General features: G+C 35.3%; 1 protein-coding gene across 1 annotated transcript; it reads right to left on the minus strand.

Moving 5' to 3' along the window:
- Positions 1-481: 481 nt before the first annotated feature.
- On the minus strand, positions 482-5,078 carry LOC125421167 (probable U3 small nucleolar RNA-associated protein 11). The gene is made up of 10 exons (XM_060812300.1): positions 4,900-5,078; positions 4,756-4,816; positions 3,468-3,558; positions 3,299-3,389; positions 3,051-3,149; positions 2,517-2,603; positions 2,350-2,429; positions 2,099-2,182; positions 885-984; positions 482-799 (listed from the first exon to the last, which is right to left on the minus strand). The coding sequence occupies exons 3-10, from the start codon at positions 3,521-3,523 to the stop codon at positions 788-790; spliced, it is 609 nt and encodes a 202-aa protein (XP_060668283.1). The 5' UTR covers positions 3,524-3,558; positions 4,756-4,816; positions 4,900-5,078; the 3' UTR covers positions 482-787.
- Positions 5,079-13,217: the final 8,139 nt, after the last annotated feature.

Consider the following 13,217-nt stretch of genomic DNA (forward strand, 5'->3'; position numbering starts at 1 on the left):
ACCATGTCTGTACAGTACCATACAATAACAAAAAAAATAGCTAATATTTTTTTTCATTAAAATACACCAAACATGACTAATAATAATTTTAATCTTTATCAACAAGCATCCAATTACAATAACTTTTTATTTGAGGATTGGAGGACAAGTTTACCATGCAAATCCGACTAAAGAGAATACCACCAAAGGTCAAGAGACAAGACAATCTTGAAAGGAGTATTGGAGAGGAGGTTCTTGACATTGCTGAAGAGGGCGTTGAAAGTTCCGAGGCATTTTGAGCTGAACCGACCTGCTAAGCCATTCTTTGTAGCTTTGACGGCTTTATATTTAACAAAGTCAAGCACAAACAAACTTTATAAAAGAATAAACCAATGAATGGTCCATAAGGATATTGTCAAACCCTGCTAACTACAGAATTTTGAAGATTCTTTTAATTGTGGAGTTAATGTGAAAATCATACACATAACCATCCAGTAGCAAATAAAATAAAAAAGTAAAATATACGTTTAGAAATATGCATCTTGGAACTTAGTTAAAATTATTTATATACAATCTAAAACAACAAATAAACTAGGTTGTCACCTGAACATCTCATAGTTTCTTAATCTACAGTTGGAAATGAAAGCCAACTCTGGCACCATTTCTCGAATATTGTAGTACAAAATTCTGAAAGAAAAGCTCAATACAAATCAAGACAATCTCCTCCTAAATGCTTTCTCTCAGTCCGCCATTTGTATACAGGTTTGGATGTGGGATTGACAATCTCATCCTCATGAAGCTTACGCTTTCATCCTTTTTTCTATTTAACGAAAGGTCTTATTATCATCATCTTCAATGAACAAACAGATAGCCACATGGAAAGCAGGACATTTTAGATTCAATACCTGTAATTCCTTCTGCATTGTCATATCCATGTAGATTTTCTCCAAGTCACTGACTCTACTCCTCCTCGCTTCCAGTTCTCTGTAGGAAGAAGCTGTTTTCCTGCCAACAGGATGTAAAAATATGAGACTTAAAAATGATAAATTGCCTCCAATTCAGGACAGTAAAGGATATAAAAGTAGCATGCAGAACAAAAGGTAGATACCAAGAGACTAACAAATATATGAAATGATAAAAATTTTCTTAAACGACTAGTAGGCTATCTAGAATTCGGGACAATTAGAGGCAAGGAATAAATAATTCCACACATAAAATCTAATGTTTAGGAATGACATAAACAGCTAATATATTAATAGCGAGACCAAATTTCAAAGTAATTTGGTCCACCATGAGAGGGGAAAAAAAAAAAAAAAAAAAAAAAAACAAGAAAACAGATTTTCCATAAGAAAGGCACCTTGCCCCTTTTTCTAACAGTAAAACATTGATTTTGTGAGAAACCTCTAAGACTAAGCTTCATGTTTCCATTTTTAAGTAAATGACATGATAACAAAAATAGAGCATTTTGTAGACACCTTTTTATATGCTCAGGAATGTCATCAGAAGCAGGTAACATTCTGCCCCTTGAAGAGTGAGATTGTAATTCCACAAATAAAATCTAATGTTTAGGAATGCATAAACAGCTAATATATTAATAGTGAGACCAAGTTTCAAAGTAATTTGGTCCACCATGAGAAAAAATAAAAATAAAAAACCAGATTTTCCATAAGAAAGGCACCTTGCCCTCTTTTTCTAGCAGTAAAACATTGATTTTGTGAGAAACCTCTAAGACTAAGCTTCATGTTTCCATTTTTAAGTAAATGACATGATAACAAAAATAGAGCATTTTGTAGACACCTTTTTATATGCTCAGGAATGTCATCAGAAGCAGGTAACATTCTGCCCCTTGAAGAGTGAGATTGTAATTCCACAAATAAAATCTAATGTTTAGGAATGCATAAACAGCTAATATATTAATAGTGAGACCAAGTTTCAAAGTAATTTGGTCCACCATGAGAAAAAATAAAAATAAAAAACCAGATTTTCCATAAGAAAGGCACCTTGCCCTCTTTTTCTAGCAGTAAAACATTGATTTTGTGAGAAACCTCTAAGACTAAGCTTCATGTTTCCATTTTTAAGTAAATGACACAATAACAAAAATAAAACATTTTGTAGACACCTTTTTATATGCTCAGGAATGTCATCAGAAGCAGGCAACATTCTGCCCTTTGAAGAGCGAGATTGTACTTCTTTAGCATCCTCCCTAAATTGAATGAGCAAAGGAGAATTTACAAAATCCAAATGATTATAAAGAAAAGAGAACTAATTATGATTCCAGTGAAATTTGTATATTAAAAAATAATAATAATAAGAATTGCACAAAGTAAATATTGTCTATAAGGACGCTAGTTAGAGAAGAGAAGCTCAAACCAATCTTCAGCAAAATAGATATGTCTATTGGATGACTGATTGTCAAGAGAATGCAGCATGGCAATCAATTTTTGAATTTTCTGCATCAAACAACTAATTAATCGACATGAACAGGAAGTATTCATAAACTCAATATAAGCATAACTTTTTGGTAAAGCTTTCATTACGTTTTTCTCACTCTGCAGTTTCTGGAGGATATATCCTATATCTTGGGTCTTCATAAGCATAAGCTCTTCTGGAGTGTATTTATTTGCCTAACTCCTATTGCAAAAGCTTACAAGTCATTTAACTAACATGTAAAATAATATGCTAAATAAGCTTTAAATGAAGAGAGTTAGTTTACTCTAATTTATGGACTCCACCACATTGACCTTTGAGATTGAATCTGGCTAGGGCGCCCTCGTAAGGCGTAGGGTAGGGATTTGAAACCGGAGCCTCCCCTCATCTAGTTCTTTCGTTACGCCGAGAAGAAAGAGAAGGAGGAAGAAGAGATGGTCAATCCTCTCTTATGGATGAAACTGCTAAAAAAGGGTTAAAGCCAGAACGAGTCCTCTCTCGCGGGAGGGATAGCGGGAAAGGGTAGTTTGCCAATGACTGAGGAAGGTCGTCCACTATGTCTTACCGATTCTAAGGACTGAGGTAACAGCCTACTTTCTTGGAATGGAATGCTTGCTGCTATGTGGCTTCATTTTCTTTTATGGGAGTCTTCTGCTATAGTCAATGATGACGTGTCTTTGTGTCTTAATCATTTTGAAGTAAAACTCATCTGGGTTTCTAAATGCCGCTTTCTCTTTGAGCCTCTGTAAATTAAGCATAAAATGCATACTGTAAATTTGCAATGTTTAAGTGTAAAATATTACTGGGAGTTAGAATAAAAGTCGAAGCAAAAACATGACCAAAAAAAATTGTGAATACCAAGAGACAGGTAAAAAAGGGTCTGTAAGCTTACTCGTATAGCCTCCTCCTTTTTATGGAATGCTTTTGCATGCTCTACATAGTCCTTGCGCTTTTCAAGGAGACCAAATCTTTTCCTTTCTTGCCTGGAAAAAGCCATAAATTCATCATTTGACACACTAAAATACACTGAAAACCACATGAAGGGAATTGTGGACACTTACGGTTGAGGTCGCTCCTTATGAGCCCGTCTACTAACTGCATTCCTTAGGGATGACATGTTGGAAGAATATGAAAGCAATCACCACAACTTAACTGTCAAAGTAAAGAATAAAGGCCAAAGTTCAGACTAAAAGTGCACAAACTTTCATCATTATACGCAGAACTGCAAACATTGATAACAATTCTGCAAAAGACTACAAATTTCTGATTGACCAAGTTACAAGCAAGTGAATTACACAGCAAAAGGACTGATAACCAGAAAGGTAATATCAAAGTTTTCAGAAAACTTACCTTCCTCTGTTACCTTTTTTACCAATACTAGGTAGGGCTGACGTGCTTGGCGCATACATTTGACATAACATAGCATTGCATTTATAGAAAATATAATATAGATATTGGTACTTTAAATTTCATTAAATATTTAGCTTTTACGTACATTATATAAAATTATCCCATACAATATTCATCATATACACACAGTTGTTCATGAAATTGATGTAATAAAAATTCTGCTAAATTAAAATCCAACATTGACATGAGGAAGGCTTAATACAATGCAAACCCAAATTACTAATCAATCTGCTCTTTACCCATCATTACCAAAGAATGAGTCCTATGCTTACATGCGCTTCTTTTAATACCATATTCACTACCAGAACATCTCAAATTCAACTATCTTCGACCAAAGATTAAAACACAGCAAGATAAAGACAGAATTATAACACAACTATCAGTGTGCTTTTTAATACCATATTCATTAATAAAACATCCCAACTACAACGATCATAGACCAAAGGTTAAAACAATGCAAGATAAAGAAGGAATTATAAGACCAGCACCACTCCCAACTTCAAATTCAACTATCAAACAGAATTATACCATTTAATTCCCTTTTATTATTATTATTATTATTATTATTATTATTATTTTGTCTTTCCTTTTGGTAGGCACTAGAGCTATTTTTTTTATTTTACCTTTTTTTTTTTTTTTTTTTTTTTGGGGGAAAAAGGTAGACGCATGGTTTAAAGGGTTTTAATAAAAATACAGTTTGTAGTGATCAACTTTGTACACTGAACAATTACCCCAAAAAAAAAAAAAAAAAAAAACTTTGTACTTGCTTAAACCAAATTAAATAATGCTACAAAAAGAAATCTAATTGTTCATGATCATTAACAAATCATAACACCATAACCTTAATCACAAGCACGACAGAAAATTACAACTTAAAAGAAGTTGCCCAAAATCAACCAAAGGTCCAAAAACCAGAGAAAAGCAATGCCAAATCCTCACCGGGGGTATGACTGAATCCCAAAATACCAGCATGCCAACCCTTATCGGAGTACCAACGAAGCTGTGAGTAGAGAGCAACATCGTCAGCCATGGGGATCGCGCCTGAGCGAGGAGAAAGATAATGTGAATGGGAGGGAGAAATACCTGAGACTGAGAGACACGCACCTAAGCTGGGAAAGAAATGCGAGTAGCAAGAGTGGAAAAACAAACGTAGAAAGAGTCAGATTGTCATAAGGGGGCTAGGGCAAAAATCAATTTTCTTCTAAAAAATTTCCAGTTTGGAGTTTTTTTTTTATTATTTTTTTTTTTTTTAATGAAGGAGCTGGTTTGGAATTTTCATCATTGCTAAAATCTAAAATTTTACATCAGTATATTTTAATTTAATCTTTATTATATATATATATATATATATATATATATATATAGCATTATTTGTTTTTATGGTCCATTATTGATTAATAATTCTTTAAAAAAATAGTATTAATTAACAAAATTTTATATCCATATATGAACATATGCATCTATAATTTATTTATATTGATTAAGTATCAAGAATAAATAAGATAAATTACACAAATTTTCCTTCAAATTTTCCTTAAAAGGTTTTAAGTTTTTCATATACAATCTTTCTTTTAAAAAAAAAAAAAAATTGCACGTATTTCCATATTAGATTTATCAAAGTGTTGACACATGTAGCAAATGGAATGTTAAAATACTGTAATTGGATTACTTTTTTATTTACATATCTATTTATGGATTTATTTATTTATATTTAATTTATATTAATTTTTAAATAATAATATACTAATATATGTTGTTTAGTAAAAGTTTTTATATCAACTCTTTGGTAGCGCTATTAATTCTTTAATCTCACGCAAACTATTACATTTGGTGGTTAACAAGGTTTAATTTTTATAATTGCAAAAATGAAATGTTATACTAAAAATAAAACTAGAATTTGTATAATTTGCCTCAGGTCTCATTTCAAAAGTTTCAATCTCATTTCAAAAGTTTCAAAGTTCGAAAAGAAATAAGTTTTCAAAAATTAATTTTTTTCTATTATGCTTAGTAGGTAATTAGAAAATTAGGATTAGTAAAAAATTAAATTTAATTTTGTATTACAAATTAAAGATAAATTTGTATTTTTTAAAAAATTTAAAGTTACTATCTTTTAAATTTTTAAAATGACACATTTATAAATGAGAACTATTTTTCTCATATTTTTTTTTTACATAAATGAGAATTTAATTCCTTGGATTTACATATTTTTCATATTAAAATAAATATGTAAATAAAAAAAAATATCACTTTATCAAAGGAATTAAAATTCCATCAATTTTACAATTATCTAAATTAAACTTTAATGAACCTATACAAATAAAAATATTTTAAAAACAAACAAATATTACAAAATATTATCTTTTGTCAAAAAGAGTGGCACGCTTTATGTTTTGACAAATAGACTTATTTATAAAATAATTCAGTTAGTGAAAAAATTATTATTATGTTTTTAATATTGTACATTGAAGCTATTTTTCTTATTATAAAAAGGGATAAACCATTGATCTCCTATGGAGTTCACTACAAGGGCAAATTTCATTTATATATTTTTAATTTGCTATTATTTCACCTATATTTTATGTTTTTTGAAAAGTTATCATCAACATCCTTTTAGTTTTTCATATATATTAAAATAAATACATTTTTAAATTGTTACCAGTTAATTTTAATAGTTAAAAGCTAAAAAACAAAGTTAAAAATTTGTATTTTATAATTTAATAATATTATAAAAAATCTAATTTTGATCTTTACCTGTTAAAATTAATTGATAAAAACTAATAAATTAGTTTTTTTTTATAATTTTATAAAACTAAAATTAGGTAAATGTTGATTTTTCAAAACCATGAAGTTTAAGTGAAATAATGGCAAAATTAAATGGATGTAAATGGAATTTTTACTTACTATACCACTTAGATTTTTTAAAAATTATCATTTATCATCTAGATCATAACTAATGACATTCGAGGTGGGCATAGATTGAGTTGGTTCGATTTTGGATCAAAATATAATCCAATCCATATTTTTATATTTACCTAACAGAAGAATCCAACTCAAATCATTGAAACTTTAAATCCAAACCAAACAATTTATAATCGGTTTGGAATTTACCAATTTATAAATATATAATATAAATAAAAATCTTCCAAATATAAAATACAAATAATAAATTGTAGTTATCTAAGCATAAAATACAATTTGAAGCTACCATGAGTTTTGCAGCAGAGAATGAACAGCAAGCAATTGATGCCGAGTATTGAAGCAAAGAATGAGCAGTAATTGAGAGCTGGTGCCGTGAGTTTTGATGGCTGTGTGATGATCAAAACTTGGTTATGGTGGTGGTGGGGGCAAGGCAACATAAGGCAAGCTGTTTAGGGATTATCTGGAGATATGTTAACAAAAATATATTAAAAATCGATATATAAAAATGAAAAAAAAATGTAGAAAATATATATATATATTTTTTTTTATTCATATAATATATGATTTGGGTTGGGTTGAGTTGAATTAGTTTTATATTTTTAACCCGATAACTGACCACATCAAAAAGAAAAATTATGATATTTTGAGCACAATTCAATCTAACTTATGTAAGAAATCCAATTCAAACTATTAAAAATTAGTTGGTTTAAATAAGTTGGGTTGGATTTTGCCTACTCTTGAATGACATTGCATTTTTGCCATTGTAATGTTAATTTTGGCATAGATGTAGTTTTTCACTCTCCAATCACACAATGCAAAATTTTTTTTAATCATTTAAAATAATTTTTCCCTCTCATCTAATATCTCAAACCCACAACTTTACTTAATAGCACATTGTAAAATTTGATAATTGATATTTGATGCCAACCAAATTTTAATAGCAAGCTCCACTATTATAAAGTTTATGAGATCCATAACTATTTAATACTTTTTAATTTCATATTTAAATTATTATTATTTTGTTTTTTATATGACAAAATAATATTTATAGCTTAGCAATATTATTATTTATGATATGTTATTGAAAAGCTAATGCTAAATTTTAATATTGGTAGGGACATAGCCAGCATTTAATATTCAGAGCTTCAATAATTTTTTTCTTGAATGAATATTGACCGTATACCAAAATTTTGTTTATTGAAAATGTTAAAATACACAATTAAGATGTCGTAATGAGTCATACATTTGAATATTCATATAACTATTGTAATATATTAACTTAAAACACAATAAAATATAAAAAAATAAAAATCAAAAAATTAAATGCAAAATTCAATAAAATACTAATTTTTAAAAAAGAATAAAATGCTACTTAAGTATTTGTGCTTGACTACATAAAATACTCCTCAAGTTGTAATTTATGATTCTCCAAAATACTGAAAACATGTTTATTCCGTATAAAAGTAATGGTGAAAAATTATAATTGTATAATTGGTTATATAAAATCAATAATATTATCCCCCACGTCTTAATCTTCAATTTCATCGCTAAAGAGTATGTGTGTTTGTATATATAGAATAATGTTATAATGTATTCTGTCCGGATGGAAATTCATACAAAAATTAATATTTTTATACAGTAAAATTGATATTTTTGTAAGAAAAATATCAATTTTGATATAAATCTGTATGTAAATGGACCGCATTGTAAAAACATCTATATATATATATATCATTTAACGAAGCCATATTGAACTCTTTTTTTAATAACAAATAAACTAAAATAATAATACTAATAATAATACTATTAAAAAACAATTGGGTTTGTTGGGCTTGGGCCTCTCGTACCTTTTTTTTTTTTTTTTCAGTAAATGAAAAAATGAACATTTTAGTGGATATCATCCGTTCAGAAAAAATTGTAATCCAAAAAGAAATACATACACTATCCAACCCACTACGGCACAGCTATCCTAATGTCACGGTTAAAGCATTTCATCAAACACTTGGTGAGCATTCTCTCCATTATGGGCCTTATAATCCACTTTGGGCCTATTTTGGGCCTTACAATGGGCCAAGCCATGTACATATCCATTCTAGATGTTTCTTTAGATATTTTATGTAAAGTAGGTGGGAGTAGGTGGGAACCATTCTCCACCGTAGGATTAAAGCAATTATAGCCGTAGGATTAAGCTTTGTATGCCTATAAATAGGTGGAGGCCTCATTTGGCCAAACCATCCAAGAAATCTCATCTATACTTGTAAAGCTCTCTTTCAAGTAATATACTTTCATTCTCCCAAACTCTCTTTGTGCTCTAGCTTTCTTTGCTTAGCTTTCTCTTTTAGTGGGCAAAAGGCTTACTTAGTTGCAACAAAGGGTCGGAATAGCAACTAAGGCCGCACGGCTTGAAGGGTAAACAAACAAGTCCGTGACAAGTGGTATCAGAGCCAAGGTTAAAGCTAGCATCTAGAGCAACATGTCTTCCTCAGAGGTTGTGATTGAAGAAGCAAGGGGAAGGGAGGTCATCCCCGAAGCTGCAAGGAAGGGACGTGGGCGTTCAAAGTCGAAGGACGTTCTCACCGCCATGGAGACCAAGGTGGTCAAGATGGAGTTGGCCGTTGCCGACATGTTGGAGCGGCTTGATTGTGTGGAGCAAGGCATGGGGGAGCTCGATGGCCGAGTGGAAGGCCAAGTGGGGGAGCTTAGAGGTACCATGCAAGACACCAACGAGGCCAACACCGAGGCATGGCGTCATGAAAGCCAAGCTTTCCAAACAAAGGTAATTGAAACCTTGTCCCTTATGCAAGCTCAATTAGATGAGTTTAAGAAGAGTTTAGAGGAGACTCGTGAGGATTGGGCATTATGCAAGAGAGCTGCAACTAGTGGCACGGCCACCACCCAACAAATAGTCTCTACTCCAAGGGTAGATGTTCCCAAGCCCAAGGAGTTTAGTGGGAGAAGGGATGCAAAGGAGTTGGACAACTACATGTGGCACATGGAGCGATACTTCGAGGCCTTGGATTTCCAAGACGAGAAGCAAAAGGTAAACACCGCTACCCTATATCTTACTAATCTTGCTGCGGTGTGGTGGCGTAGAAAGCATGAAGAAATGAAGAGAGGCATATGCGCTATCAATTCTTGGGAAGATTTAAAGAGTGAATTGAAGAAACAATTCTATCCCGAGAATGTGGCGAATGAAGCTAGGAAACGCATGAAGGAGTTGAAGCACCAACGTTCCATCCGTGAATATGTGGAGCAATTCTCCGGGTTAATGCTCCAAATTCCCAACATGAGTGAGGAGGATCTCCTTTTCAACTTCATGGATGGGTTGCAACCGTGGGCATACCAAGAGCTTCAACGAAGGGGAGTACAAGATATTTCCACTGCCCTCACTACGGCTGAAACGCTTGTCGAATTTAGGCAAGGTGAGTCTTCCAACTCTAAGCCTAAGATTAATTATATTAAAGGTGGGGGAGCCAAATTCCATAAAACTCCCCAAAGTACGGAGTTTCCAAGAAGGCCACCACTACCTAGCAAAGATTGGAAGAAAGGAGGCAAGCCCGAATTCAAGCCGAAAGAAAATTGCTTCTTATGTGATGGTCCCCATTGGGCTAGAGATTGTCCAAAGAGGAAGTCCTTAAGTGCCATGCTCGAGGAGAGGGAAACTCACGAACACACGCAAATGGGTTGTATACAACTCCTCAACTCACTGAAGGCTAGTCCAATCCCAACCAACAATACGAAGAACTCCCTAATGTACGTGGCGGCACGTATCAACGGGAAAGATGCCCAAGTCATGGTAGACACCGGCGCATCTCACAACTTCGTAAGGAAGGAGGAGGCCATGAGGCTTGGCCTCAAACTCGATAAAGGTCAAGGGTGGTTGAAAACGGTGAACGCGGAGGCTAAACCGCTAGATGGCATGGCCCGTAACGTGGAGTTGCACCTTGGCACTTGGCAAGGTAACGTAAACTTCTCCATTGCTCCTATGGATGACTTTGATATTGTACTTGGCATGGAATTTCTTAGGCAATTCAATGTGGTACCACTCCCTCGCTACAACACGGTGTGTATAATGGAGGGAGGCCCTTGCATGATTCCAACCATGCACAAGCCAAGTACTTCCAACCGCCTCTCCGCCATGCAACTCAAGAAAGGAGTAAAGAAAGGAGAGCCTACATTCCTTGCTACTCTACGCGAGGAAGAAGAAGTTACTTCCAAGGAGCCACCGAAGGAGGTTAGCCAAGTCCTTGAGGAGTTCAAGGATGTCATGCCACCACAACTACCCAAGAAACTTCCACCAAGGAGGGAGGTAGATCATTGCATCGAGTTGGAGCCCGGTGCAAAACCACCCGCAAAAGCACCATATCGCATGTCTCCACCGGAGCTAGAGGAGCTAAGGAGACAACTTAAGGAGCTTTTGGATGCCGGTTATATTCAACCGTCGAAAGCACCTTATGGAGCACCCGTCTTGTTCCAAAAGAAGCATGATGGTTCGTTAAGGCTATGCATCGACTATAGGGCACTTAACAAGGTTACCATCAAGAACAAGTACCCTATACCGTTGATAGCCGATTTGTTTGATCAACTTGGAGGAGCAAGGTACTTCACTAAACTTGACTTGAGGTCGGGGTACTACCAAGTTAGAATTGCGGAGGGTGATGAGCCAAAGACTACATGTGTTACTCGATATGGAGCATATGAATTCCTCGTCATGCCCTTTGGTCTCACCAACGCACCCGCCACTTTCTGCACTCTCATGAACAAGATCTTCCATCCTTACTTGGACAAATTCGTGGTGGTCTATTTGGATGACATTGTCATCTATAGCAAGACACTAGAGGAGCACATCCACCACCTACGAATTGTGTTCAAGGTTCTAAAGGATAATGAGCTTTACGTGAAGAGAGAGAAGTGCTCGTTTGCAACCAATGAGGTGTATTTCCTCGGCCACAAGATCAAGGATGGCAAGCTGCACATGGATGAAGCCAAAGTGAAAGCCATCCAAGAGTGGGATCCTCCAACCAAGGTGAGTGAGCTGCGATCTTTTCTTGGTCTTGTTAACTATTACAGGAGGTTTATCAAAGGGTATTCTGCCCTGGCCGCACCACTCACCGATCTGCTAAAGAAGAACAAGACATGGAGTTGGTCCACCCAATGCCAACAAGCCTTTGAGAATTTGAAGAAGGCTATTATGAAGGAACCCGTGTTGGCATTGCCCGATTGCTCCAAACCATTCGAGGTGCACACTGATGCTTCCGACTTTGCCATAGGGGGCGTGTTGATGCAAGAAAAACATCCAATCGCATTTGAAAGCCGCAAGCTCAACGACACGGAGAGGAGGTATACGGTCCAAGAGAAGGAGATGACCGCCATCATCCACTGCTTGCGCACTTGGAGACATTACTTGCTGGGGTCTAAGTTTGTGGTAAAGACTGACAATGTGGCCACAAGCTATTTCCAAACTCAAAAGAAGTTAAGCCCCAAGCAAGCTCGTTGGCAAGACTTTCTTGCCGAATTCGACTACAAGCTCGAATACAAGCCCGGTACAGCCAATGTAGTTGCCGATGCATTAAGTAGGAAAGCCGAACTAGCATCGATAACCAAGTTCCAAGGGGAACTACCCAACCTACTAAAGGAGGGCATGGACCATGATGTTGTGGCCAAGCAACTCCTACAACTTGCCATGGAGGGCAAGACTAAGAGGTTTTGGGTTGAGGACGGCCTTCTCTACACTAAGGGGCATCGCATCTACGTACCAAGGTGGGGCAACCTAAGGAAGAATTTGATCAAGGAATGCCATGACACCAAATGGGCCGGCCACCCGGGGCAAAAGCGTACGAGAGCTTTGTTGGAGACCAACTATTATTGGCCACAAATGCGGGATGATGTCGAAATGTATGTAAAGACCTGCCTTGTTTGTCAACAAGACAAGGTGGAACAGCGACAACCCGCAGGTTTATTGGAGCCACTACCAACTCCGGAGAGACCATGGGAGAGCATCTCCATGGACTTCATCATTAGCTTACCCAAGTCCGAGGGATGTAGCACGATAATAGTCGTAGTTGATCGATTCTCCAAGTATGCTACATTCATTGCCGCGACAAAGGAGTGTCCAGCTGAGGAGACGGCACGGCTATTCTTCAAGCACGTGGTGAAGTATTGGGGACTCCCAAGATCAATTATAAGTGATCGAGACTCAAGGTTCACCGGAAGGTTTTGGACGGAGTTATTCAAGCTCATGGGCTCGGAGTTGCATTTCTCTACAAGCTTCCATCCACAAACAGATGGGCAAACCGAGCGAGCTAATGCGCTATTAGAGCTATATCTACGGCACTTTGTGAGTGCCAATCAACATGATTGGGCAAAACTGCTAGATGTTGCCCAATTCTCCTACAACTTGCAAAGGAGCGAGTCCACCAATCGAAGTCCATTCGAGTTAGCCACGGGGCAACAACCACTCACTCCACAAACACTTGTTACCA

Source organism: Ziziphus jujuba, chromosome 1, assembly GCF_031755915.1.
Source record: "Ziziphus jujuba cultivar Dongzao chromosome 1, ASM3175591v1".
In the NCBI taxonomy this organism is placed as follows: Eukaryota; Viridiplantae; Streptophyta; class Magnoliopsida; order Rosales; family Rhamnaceae; genus Ziziphus; species Ziziphus jujuba.